Below are 12,812 nucleotides of genomic sequence, written 5' to 3'. Positions count from 1 at the left end.
AATCCATTTATACTTAATTGATTGTAGGATAACGTAAGACATATTTCCACAAGGAAGTGATGGCAACACCTTGCATTACCTAGGCATTATTCCAGGGTAAATAATAGCTGTAACTGCTGTAATTGTCGTCTAACAAGCATGTAAGTGTTGTTAGTAACAGTTATTACCTTTGTTAATTTTGTTTTTCAAAAAAACAGGTGAGAGCTTAAGTCAGGGCTGCCCAACCCTCTTCCTGGAGATCTACTGTCCTGTAGGTTTTCAGTCCAACCCTAATTTAGCATATCTGATTCAGTCTTGTTGAGAGGCTAATTAGTAGAATCAGGTGTGTTAAATTAGGGTTTCACTGAAAACCCACAGAATGGTAGATCCCCAGGAAGAGGGTTGGGCAGCCCAGCCCCATGCATGATTGCATGTACCAGTATTTACTAGGGTGTAATTCTTGGCCTCTGCTGCCACCGTCAGCTGAACACTAAGAGGTTGAGGAGGGATTCTCTTCCATTGTACACATTCCCTTTTTTTTCTTCTAAACAATGATCTTCCTCCCTCTCATAGCCCCAGAGTGCCCGGGAGCAGCTGGCCCTGGCCCTCGGCGGAGGGCTCAACTCGGAGGCCCCCCGCACCAGCCACGACTCCCTCCACTGCTCCAGCGGCTACAGCACGCAGACCACCACGCCCTCCTGCTCCGAGGACACCATCCCCTCCCACGGTTAGTAGTGACCACTGCTCACCATCACCACCAAACCCCTGGCACCCTATGGTGTACCTAGTGCGCTACTTTTGACAAGACTCTACTTATCCCCCTGTGGTCACACGGGAATGGTGGGTTCTCTGTCTGCATGTCCCTCTGTCTGCTTGTCTGCCTATATGTACAGTACCAGTCAAAAGTTTGTACACACCTACTCATTCAAGGGTATTTCTTTATTTTTACTATGTTCTACATTGTAGAATAATATTTATGACATCAAAACTAATAAATAACACATATGAAATCATGTAGTAACCAAAGAAGTGTTAAACAAGTCTAAATGTATTTTATTTGAGATTCTTCAAAGTAGCCACCTTTTGTCTTGATGACAGCTTTGCACAGTCTCACCTGGAATGCATTTCAATTAACAGGTGTAACTTATTTGTGGAATTTCTTTCCTTAATGCATTTGAGCCAATCAGTTGTGTTGTGACAAGGTAGGGGTGGTACACAGAAGATAGCCCTATTTGGCAAGAAAAGCTCAAGTAAGCAAAGAGAAACGACAGTCCATTACTTTAAGACATGAAGGTCAGTCAATGCGGGACATTTTTTTTTTTAATTGAGCGTTTCTTCATGTGCAGTCGCAAAAACCATCAAGCGCTATGATGAAACTGGCTCTCATGAGGACCGCCACAGGAAAGGAAGAACCAGAGGTTTAGAGTTAACTGCACCTCAGGAATTGGAGCCCAAATAAGTAACAGACACATCTCAACATCAACTGTTCAGAGGGGACTGCGTAAATCAAGACTTCATGGTCGAATTACTGCAAAGAAACCACTACTAAAGGACACCAATATGAAGAAGAGACTTGCTTGGTCCAAGAAACATGAGCAATGGACGTTAGAACGGTGGAAATCTTTCGTCTGATTAACCAAATTTGATTTTTTAAATCTTTGTGAGAAGCAGAGTCGGTGAACAGATTCCCACCGTGAAGGATGGAGGAGGTGGTGGTGACACTGGCTATGTTCGAATACCCATACTAACAGGATAAAGTTAATATGCCAAAAGTTCCTGGATGTCGTACTACATTCACCAAAATACGAAGTATGCAGGCAGTGGATTCTATTGCCGTACTTTTAGGGCCCATAATGCAATTCTTTGGGAAATGGGCGTGGCTTCACAACATTCAGATTTGCAGAAAATATGCAGCCCGAAGTCCAAGAGCGGATACAAATGAATTGCTTTGAAACTAGTTAGGGATAGGCGGGACGCAAATGTCTCAACTGGCCAATTGCTAGGGAAAATGCAGAGCGCCAGATTCAAATAAAATGCTATAAAATTCAAACTTTCATTAATCACACATGTAAGATACTCAATTCAAGCTACACTCGTTGTGAATCCAGCCAACATGTCAGATTTTAAAAATGCTTTTCCCACAAAAGCATAAGAAGCTATTATCTGATAGCCTGCACCGTCAGCACCAGCAGTAAACAAAGGGGTTAGCATATTTCAACCTTGCAGGCGCTACACAAAACAGTGAAATAACATATAAAACATGCATTATCTATGCCTTCTTTTGTTGGCACTCCAATATGTCCCATAAACATCACAATTGGTCCTTTTTGTTCGATTATATCCGTCCATATATATCCAAAATGTCCATTTATAAAGCGTGTTTGATCCAGAAAAAACTGCTTAAAATATAAAGCAAAAAATATAACGTCACTACAAAATATTTCAAAAGTTGCCTATAAACTTTGCCAAAATATTTCAAACTACTTTTGTAATACAACATTGGGTATTTTTAAACGTTAATTATCGATCAAATTGTAGACGGGTCTTTGTGTTCAAATGTATTTATATAGCCCTTCGTACATCAGCTGATATCTCTAAGTGCTGTACAGAAACCCAGCCTAAAACCCCAAACAGCAAGCAATGCAGGTGTAGAAGCACGGTGGCTAGGAAAAACTCCCTAGAAAGGCCAAAACCTAGGAAGAAACCTAGAGAGGAACCAGGCTATGTAGGGTGGCTGTGCCGGGTGGAGATTATAACAGAACATGGCCAAGATGTTCAAATGTTCATAAATGACCAGCATGGTCAAATAATAATAATCACAGGCAGAACAGTTGAAACTGGAGCAGCAGCACGGCCAGGTGGACTGGGGACAGCAAGGAGTCATCATGCCCGGTAGTCCTGAGGCAATGGTCCTAGGGCTCAGGTCCTCCGAGAAAGAAAGAGAGAATTAGAGAGAGCATACAAATACAGGAATGAAAATAAACCAGCGATACTTTTTACGTCTTGCGCAACTCTCAACAGTGTACCCAGTTGGCCTACTTCTTCATTGCACAAAGGAATAACCTTAACCAAATTCCAAAGACTGGTGACATCCAGTGGAAGCGGTAGGAACTGAAAACAGGTTCCTAAGAAATATCCCTGGGCAATGACATGTCAGGGAACAGAGACAGGGGAAGAAAAAAAAAATCAACAGTTCGTCCTCATGGTTTTGCCTGCTACATAAGTTCTGTTATAGTCACAGACATGATTCAAACAGTTTTAGAAACGTCTGTGTTTTCTATCAAACCCCATGAATAATATGCATATCTTATATTCTTGGCATGAGTAGCAGGAAGTTGAAATTGGGCACGCTATTTATCCAAAAGTTAAAATTCTACCCCCAAGAGTTAAATATGACAAATGTTGAGAACATGTTGAGCATTGTAATGACTTTTCAAATGATTTACGCTACACGTTATGTTGGCTGACAATGTGTTGGCTACGCTATCCTTATGAACCGCATAGAATATCATTACAACGTAGGTACTACCGGTATGTTAGCTAGCTACCTCGTTAGTTGGCTACTAATACATTGAACTTGGCAGTATATTAACTATACGCTATCTAACTACCCAATGTTTATTGACTTGATTGTTCACATCATTCATAGCTATGTGGTATAGTTGTTGTGCATTCTCAAAGGACATAAATTCGCTCTGGCTATATACTCCGATTTCAAAGCACTCTCGTCTGAGTGCCAGAGCGCAGAATAACAGGAATTTACGAACGCTCAACACCTGTTTTTAATTTGGCCGGTGCCATGAAAATGGCCTAATCAGCTCTGCTGTGGCGAGTAAAATGGTCAGTGAGGTGTTTTCTCATTTGTGTCTGGAAGTCGCTAGCCAGTTAGAGTGTGTGCTTGACTGCATTTCCGTTGTGATGGTCAGTACCCCCGTTGTGATGGTCAGAACTCTCGGATCAACCCTACACCTCGGCCAGTGTGCGCTCTGAGAGGGGAAACGTTCAGAATTTACAAATGGACAATCTGACAATGCTCAATTTAAGAACTCCCAGAGCACACTCTGGCACTCCAGATTGTATTTACGAACACAAAAATGTTTAGCTAGTAATTTGTTGTGCTTGCAAGAGGTTGCATAGCAACATAATCAACTTCTGGTAGAGTATGCTCAACTGAAAGGACACCGATCGTTTACAGTATACTAAAATGAACTAATAGGATGTAGTATACAGTATGTTAGTATGGGTATTCGAACACAGCTACTGTCTGTGATTTATTTAGAATTCAAGGCACACTTAACCAGCATGGCCACCACAGAATTCTGCAGCGATACGCCATCCTACCTGGTTTGTGCTTAGTCCCACTATCATTTGTTTTTCTACAGGACAGTTACCCAAAACACACCTCCAGGCTGTGTAAGGGCTATTTTACCAAGAAGGATGGAGTGCTGCATCAGATGACCTGGCCTCCACAATCACCCGATCTCAACCCAATTGAGATGGTTTGGGATGAGTTGGACTGCAGAGTGATGGAAAAGCAGTCAACAAGTGCTCAGCATATGTGGGAACTTCTTCAAGACTGCTGGAAAAGCATTCCTCATGAAGCCGGTTAAGGGAATTCCTCAAATAGATTTTGATTTAACACTTTTTGGGTTACTACATGATTCCATATGTGTAGTTTTATAGTTTTGATGTCTTTATTCTACAAAGTAAAAACCCTTGAATGATTAGGTGTGTCCAAACTTTTGACTGGTACTCTGTCTGTCTCTCTCTGGCTCAACCAGATCTGTTTTTCAGTCGGTTTCTGTCTGGGATCTTATAATGCATTCGTGTCGTATTGTTTGTCTGTCTGTGTACGTGTCATGATTGAAGTATTGTCTCTATTTGTACTCTTCAGTCTATTTGCCTACCTGCCTTATCTGTGTGTCTGTCTGCACATGTGTCTGTGATCGTTTTGTAGTCTGTCGCATGCAAGACTGTCACTTCTGTCATTTCACAACCAAAACAGAAGCGTGTCTTCACTGTTGTCTAATCCATGTGCCTGTTTCAACAGCATTATTACAGCATCAGCCTGTGCAAGTAGCCTCTGGTAGTATTATGCGCTTTTGTGTAAAAGCGTGATATCAGTTTATATCACAGTTATCAGCTAATATTATGAAAATATTGATAGTTATAAATCGCAATATTATTTTTGGATGATATTACATGTTCTATATTTGTTTGCTAGGTAGCGTTAGCTAGTCGGCTAGACCTGCACCAAAACTCTGGTATTTTTCATCCTGTAGCTTGGCCTCAGTATTATTTTTAAATAGTGAGCCAATGTGCTTTCAGCCCTTTTATTTTCATGACTGATCAAAACGAATTGTCTCATGCTCTCTCTTGTCTCTCTGCAGCAGACAGTGTGCAATGTCTTTGGAACATAACAGTGCAGTATTGAATCGCAATAGATATAGAATTTTGAGAATAGTAATACATAATGTAACGGCACCTACAGTGCATTCAGAATGTAATTCAGATCCCTTGACTTTTGACTTTTTGTTACGTTATAGATTACATTTAAATGTATTTTGCTCATCAATCTACACACACTACCCCACAATGACAAAACAAAAACAGGTTTTTAGAAATGTTTTTACTCAGGACTTTGTTGACGCACCTTTGGCAGCGATTGCATCCTCGAGTCTTCTTGGGTATGACGCTACAAGGTTGACACACCTGAATTTGGGGAGTTTCTCCCATTCTTCTCTGCAGATCCCCTGAAGCTCTGTCAGGTTGGATGGGGAGGGTTGCTGCACTGCTATTTTCAGGTCAATCCAGAGATGTTAGATCGGGTTCAATTCCGGGTTCTGGCTGGGCCACACAAGGACATTGAGAGACTTGTCCCGAAGCCACTGCGTTGTCTTGGATGTGTGCTTAGGGTTGTTGTCCTGTTGGAAGGTGAACCTTCGCCCTAGTTTGAGGTCCTGAGCATGCTGGAGCAGGTTTTTTATCTAGGTTCTCTCTGTACTTTGCTCCATTAATCTTTTCCTCGATCCTGACTAGTCTCCCAGTCCCTGCTGCTGAAAAACATCCCCACAGCATGATGCTGCCAGCACTGTGCTTGGATGGTGCCAGGTTTCCTCCAGACGTGATGCAAAGAGTTAAATCTTGGTTTCATCAGACCGGAGAGTCTTTTAAGTGCCTTTTGGCTAACACCAAGCCGGCTGTCATGTGCCTTCTACTGAGGAGTATAGAAGACCTTCAATGCTGCAGACATTTGTTTTAGTACCTTTCCCCAGATCTGTGCCTCGACACAATCCTGCCTCGAAGCTCTACGGAGAATTAATTGAAGCTCATGGCTTGTTTTTTTTCTCTGACATGCACTCATGCACTGTCAACTGTTGGACCTTACATAGGTCCTTGCAAGGATGGTGAATGGAAACAGGATGCACCTGAGCTCAATTTTGAGTCTCATAGCAAAGGGTCTGAATACTTGGTACTTTTTCTGTTTTTTATTTTTAATACATTTGTATTTTTTTGTTGTCATTATGGGGTATTGTGTGTAGATTTATTTAATCAATTTTCAAATGAGGCTGTAACGTAACAAAATGTGGAAAAAGCTCACAATAAGTTGTTTTTCTTTTTGTATATAAGTTCAACGCAGTTCTATATTGTTTTTCAGCTGTAAAGAAAGCTGCCTCTTTATGGTAGGTTTCTTGTCCATTACTGTTTAGATTTGTCCCTCTCTGTTCCTTACAAGTGAAATGAAAAGATCATCCACAGTGATTTAGTGTGACATCTGTGCTGTGAGTTGTCATCACATCAAATGACCTTTTGCTAGTGAAAGAAAGAGCGTTAGCGTAGAACATTTGGTGTGTGTGACATGTGAAGGAGAGACAAAACCTTTGCTTAAGAGGATGAGCGGAGTTCTTATGTGAGTGATTGGGCGTATGCACGTGTTTGCGTATGTGGTACTGCCCAGAAATTGTGTTAGTGTGTTTACCATCATCGCCTGGTAACAGGTCATCGCTCTGTGGTGACTCACCCTTTATCATATATACACCCCCTCCACCCCCTAATTTCTTCCTCATCAGATACGGCTTTTTTTCTTCCTTTTTTATTTTTTAAACTTCCAGTCACAAACTGGCCAGTGATTCAAAGCCCTATGACAGAAGGTGATCACTAAATAGAGAACAGTGTGTAATTTGGGATGCAGACATCATTCGGTTATAATGTTTGGGGCAAATCTGGACTCATTGAGTTTCTGTGGTTCTCTAATACATTTTACATGTCTGACTCCACCGAATATTTCTGGTCTTCAATGCAGTATCATGTACTTTAGTGTAGAAGAGCTTTGTGCAACAAAGTCCTTGGTTTATAACGGAATGCATCAGGTCAGATTTTCCACCCCAGTCCAAAGCGTCTGCTTTCTTTCAATGTTATTTTCCAGTTAGGAAATAAATGCATTGTGTGTTCCTCCACTCGAAGTAACCACAGGTTTACTCTTGTTCCTCCTCCTCACCCCTCCTTTATCCATCTCTCCCTCATCCCTCTCTCCCTCCTTCTCCACCCACCAGACTACGACTACATCTGCCTGCACCGGGGCGAGCAGGAGCACCACGGCCCACCTGACTTTGACAAGTCCTCCACCATCCCGCGCAACAGCGACCTCAGCCTGCAGTACCGCAAGATGTTCCAGAGCAAGCGACCCACCTCCACAGTCAGCTTGCTGGCCGAGCCCGAGCTGCTGGGCCTGTGCCAATCGCACACTGCCACCATCCGCCGCAAGCCCTCCTCCAAGCCTGCCTACCGCCGCGGCACCATCAGCGGCGGCGTGCCTATCCCCATCTGCACCCCCCAAGTGCCCCTCAAAGCCCTGGGCGTAGAAGGAGGGGGAGGCAACTGCGGCGGAGTGGGGAACAGCGGGAGCAATGAGAACATGGGACCACCAGAGGGCGGGATGGGCATGAGCTGGAAGGTGGACCACGGGCTGGTCCACACCAAGCACAGCCTGTGCACATCGACCCAGAGCCTGAGCGCCATGCCCTTGCACCATTCTTCGTCCACATCACCGTACTACTCGCTGATCCCAGGCCAGGCGCCAGTTCCCATGGGTAGCTCGGAGCAGCTGTACCAGCTGAGCAAGCAGCAGCAGTACGCCCTGCACCAGCAGCAGCAAAAGCAGTACCAGCAGCAGCACCTGCAGTATCAACAGCAGCCCCAGACACATCAGGTGCAACCAACAGCCCAGACACAACAACAGCAGCAAACGTTTCAATTACAGCAACGTTTCCAGCAACAACAGCTACAGCAGCAACAACAACTGTACCAACAGCAGCTCCAGCAGCAGCAACAGAAGCTCCAACATCAAAAGCAGCTTCAGCAACAGCAGCTCATACAACAACAGCAGCAACCGATTCAGCAGCAGTCTCATCTCCAACAACAGCACAATACTTCTGGCACTGCCAACCAGCTGGTGGAGAGCGGGCACTGCCTGCCCCCCCAGCAGCCCCCTGCCGCCCAGGAGCAGGATGCGGAGGAGCCCTCTGAGATCGGAGGTCACATGGTCGCTATGATCCGGGGAGTGAAACTGCGTCGGACCCTGACCAACGACCGATCTGCCCCCTTCATCCCCCCGCCCAGCCATTTCAAATGAGTCCCTCCCTACCAGTGGAGGTTGTCATCGTTTTGTTTTTCGGTTCTTGCTTGTCTTTTAGTTTTTCTTGCTTTTTTTTGGGTGGGGGTGGATGTTGCCTTTTTGGACATTTCGTCTGGTGTAAAAGGCTTCCATCTCTCTAATCAAATGTCCAGCAGCACTGTGTTTTAAAATGATTATTATAATCTTCCTCAGATGGACTCGTAGGTGAATATGCCCTCTTTATCACTCTGTAATTAAGATGTTTATACATACGAGGTTGCGTGTTGGCTATATAAAAGCATTTGAGGTCATGGATCAGGGGTATTCAAACTCTTACACTACGATGTCCGGAACCAGCTGGTTTTCTGTTGTACCTGATAATGAATTACACCCATGTGGTGTCCCAGCTCAAAATCAGTTCATTAGAGGGGAACAAATCAAAAAAGCAGTGGAACTGGATTCAAGGACACAGGACTAGACCAATATAGCTTTCTCGTCTGTATCTCGTTCAAGATGATCAAGTGAGCTCAATCACTCTTGTGTACTGTTTGGTCCACAGTGAAATGCTTTGAGCTGGCTTTTCTATTTATTCAGTTGACTTTTTTTTCTCTTAACACACACACACACACACACACTTCACCTTCTGTGTGGCGGAGGCAATGGGCCCCTCGTGATGGAGTTTGACTGTTTAAGCCAATCAGAGGCTTGCACTGCAGGGCAGAGAGGGGTCACGGGTTCAACAAAGGGCTTTGTGGGGCTTTTGATAGCAGGGGTCAGGACTTGATGTGTACCGTAAGATCGTTGGGCTGGAAAGTAAAGCCACCATTGTGTGGGATGAGGAGGACTGCAACTCAAGTTTACGAAGGTGTCATTGTTTTTGTAAACTCAAGTGTATCTTGAGATATTCTTCATATTGCAAAGCACATTGATTTAGTGATGTAGGTGGTGTAGTTTCTGATGGCCCGGTTCCCCGTAAGTGTAGCATCTCTGATAGGTAGACTTGATTAAGGGAGGATATCTGAGGTTGGAGATCTGGTTTATAAAAAATATATAAAAAATACCATTATTTTAAGGTAATCGGTCTCTTTTATGAGGAACATATGGTGCTATTGTGACATACCAATCCCAGCCTAGATGAACTCCCCTGACTCCTCTTCCCCCTGACACATGATGCACTCACTGGCCAAATTAAGATTTTAATTTTAATACATTTTTATAATGAAATGAAAACCGATGTTGCGGACCAATCAAGCTGTCGAAACTACTTAATAGAAGTCATGTGAGGAGACTAGCTGTTTGTGGAGTGACAACAGTTTGTTCTGCTGTGGGTTAGTGGTTTTGGGCTGTTCCTAGAATGTGAGCCCCACCCAACTGTTAATCACAGCGTGGGGGAGGAGGTTGTGAAATCTTTTGATTAAAGGCACTTAAGTGATGTGGCATTGCATTTAGAATTTGTTTACCATTGTGTTCTTCTTAACCAAACTACTTTAAATGTGTGGGGGTTTGGGCCTTCTAGCCTTTACACATAGATACTCTTCCCTCAAAAATCCTGAGTGAGGGGGATGTATAATACAATACCGACTCCTCCGCTAAGTGCATATCCCTCTCCCCCAACATTAAAGGAGACTAGCACCCGGCTGGGTTATTCTTTTCTCTGTCTCACATTCCCCCCCATCCCTCCTTTTTCTTTCTTCTTTTGAACCTCCCGGTTTGTGTAGGAGGCACAATTACCTGACACCAGTTGCTGCCTCACACCTGTCGCCGGGTGCATGGAATGACCCCATTGGCCGGTTTAGCGATTGTGCGCCCTCCCATCTTGCCTCTGGCCTCTTCATGTTGCCCGGGAGAAAGGCCTGTTTCCTAGAGGAACGACAATGGCCTCTGTAGTAGAGGCCTTTGTGACAGGATTATACAACGCACCTCCTGACTCAAGCAGCTTTAAAGCAATATCGGGCTGCATTTGATCCACAGCTTTAAGTTTAAGTTCTAGACGGTGAATGGTAATTAGAGTGCGCATATCTCCCTAACGCCAAATTATGAAGCGGCAATGCCCTAGCGGAATGAGCAGGGGTCGTGGATAGTCAAATTATGGGGCAGCTGAGCTGGGACATTCTCTCTCTCTGTTGGGTTAATTGTATGTTATCTGATAAGATTTGTGTTTTTCTGAGAAGTCTCAGTTTGAGTGAAGGAAATCCAAATTCAGTTGTGTAGACTAAGGAGATGAAATGATAAAAAGTTTTGTATGAATGTAAAATGTTATTTTTGAATGATCCTTTTCAGGCCCAGCCAGCCTACACTTTCCCACCTCAAACACTGCTACAGTCCCACTCCCACCCCACTAATCAGCTTAACTGAAGAGTCAAACCCTGTTCTAAAAGCCATGTTCCAGTTATTGACCTTGGCCCATGGGTTCTGGTCAAAAGTAGTGCAGTATATAGGGAATAGGGTGCCATTTGGGACCCGGGCTCTCTAGTCTGTTACCAATGCCACTCACCGGCAGTGTGTGAGAAGCAGAGACTTTGAGTTTTGACAATACATTTAGAAAATATCAAATTGACTTTTCCTGACAATTTTGACCCCAAAGCTGCCCCATAGAGCTCCAACTGACCAGCGCTCCTCCTGTTGATCCAGTTCTGTAAATAGTTTCTCTTGTTGTAAAAGCGTTAAATTGCTATGTCACAAATGCACCTGTGTAGTAAAGCTGAAGCCTTAACTGAAAAGGAATGTGGGTTTTAAAATATAAATGCGTTCAAAAAGTTACTCATTGTCTTGTTTTTTGTCACAAAGGTCGAACACGCATTTTTGTGATGTAACCTGTTTTGTTTACATCTAGTCTAGTAACAAAGCTATATGAGGACTTTCTTAATCTGTATTTGTTTGAAGGGCTACTTTGGGATTTTGGCAATAAGGCCATTTATCTACGTCCCAAGAGTCAGATTAACTCGTGGATACCATTTTTATGTCTGTGTACAGAGATACCCATAGACGTCCAGTCATTGCGCTAACACTAATTAGCATTGGCTCGCAAAAACTACCTCTAACTTCATTCATACTGTACACATACAAAAAAAATCACACACTGACACACACACTAGATAATGGGTGCGTGCCACGTCACTGACTGATAAATTGCTATAACGTGTGGTTAGCTGATACTTCAAATTCCTATCCATGTGTTGTAAGATCTGTCAGGCGTCTGCAACTTCTAAACTTAGGAACGTGCCAAATAATAGCAGATGCATCATGACTAAGCAGACAGCGCTGCACGGTAACTGGCAGGTTATAAGAAGGGGATGATCTCATGTAGGGAGGGATTGCACAGCTATTGCTCTGCTGTGTGACCATGTGACATGTGTTCTCACTCTGGGCCACTGGAAGGCATCACACACCACCATTGGCATATTTTATTTATTTATTTAACCTTTATTTAACTAGGCAAATCGGTTAAGAACAAATTCTTATTTACAATGACTGCCTATCAAAAGGCCAATATGCGGGGACGGGCTAGGATGACAAAAAATGTATGACAAACCCCACATCACGACAAGAGACAACACAACACTAGATAAAGAGAGACCTGAGACGACAACCTAGCAAGGCAGCAACACATGACAAATCAAATGTATTTATATAGCCCTTTGTACATCAGCTGATATCTCAAAGTGCTGTACAGAAACCCAGCCTAAAACCCCAAACAGCAAGCAATGCAGGTGTAGAAGCACGTAGCAACATGTGGCAACACAGCATGGTAGCAACACAACATGGCAGCAGCACAACACAGCATGGTAGCAACACAACATGGTAACAGCACAAAACATGGTACAAACATTGGGCACAGACAACTGCACAAAGGGAAAGAAGGTATAGACAATGCATTGCGCAGAGCAGCCCCAACTGTCAGTAAGTGTCCATGATTGAGTCTTTGAATGAAGAGATTGAGATAAAACTGTCCAGTTTGAGTGTTTGTTGCATGTACAGTAGCATGGTACTCATTACAAATCGAGTCTCAAGTTAGAAATTGCACCCATCCTACTTCAGATCTAGCATCAGATTACCCTACCCCCAAATACTAATCGTAAAGAAATTCTCTGGTACTTTTGTATACTTTTTAGCCAGTACTTCTGAAAGTAGCACTCACAAGCCAAAAGTGGGCCCCCGAAAATGGCTGTCTCCACTGAGCCTTTGGGGCAACCACATTGGATAATGCTTGGTAGGCCTC

General features: G+C 43.6%; 1 protein-coding gene across 2 annotated transcripts in view; it reads left to right on the top strand.

The window, feature by feature from the left end:
- LOC109890640 (protein MTSS 1-like) overlaps nt 1-11,353 on the top strand; it is a 127,221-nt gene extending 115,868 nt beyond the window's left edge. For both annotated transcript variants that reach the window (XM_031827318.1, XM_031827308.1), the window contains exons 13-14: nt 553-706; nt 7,533-11,353. In XM_031827318.1, the coding sequence (XP_031683178.1) occupies nt 553-706; nt 7,533-8,611 (1,233 nt within the window). In that variant the 3' untranslated portion in view covers nt 8,612-11,353. The remainder of the gene's footprint in view (nt 1-552; nt 707-7,532) is intronic.
- Nucleotides 11,354-12,812: the final 1,459 nt, after the last annotated feature.

The sequence above is a fragment of the Oncorhynchus kisutch genome, linkage group LG1 (assembly GCF_002021735.2).
Source record: "Oncorhynchus kisutch isolate 150728-3 linkage group LG1, Okis_V2, whole genome shotgun sequence".
NCBI lineage: Eukaryota > Metazoa > Chordata > Actinopteri > Salmoniformes > Salmonidae > Oncorhynchus > Oncorhynchus kisutch.
The sequence above is the reverse complement of the archived record's forward strand: the minus strand, read 5'-3'. Positions and strand labels throughout refer to the sequence as shown.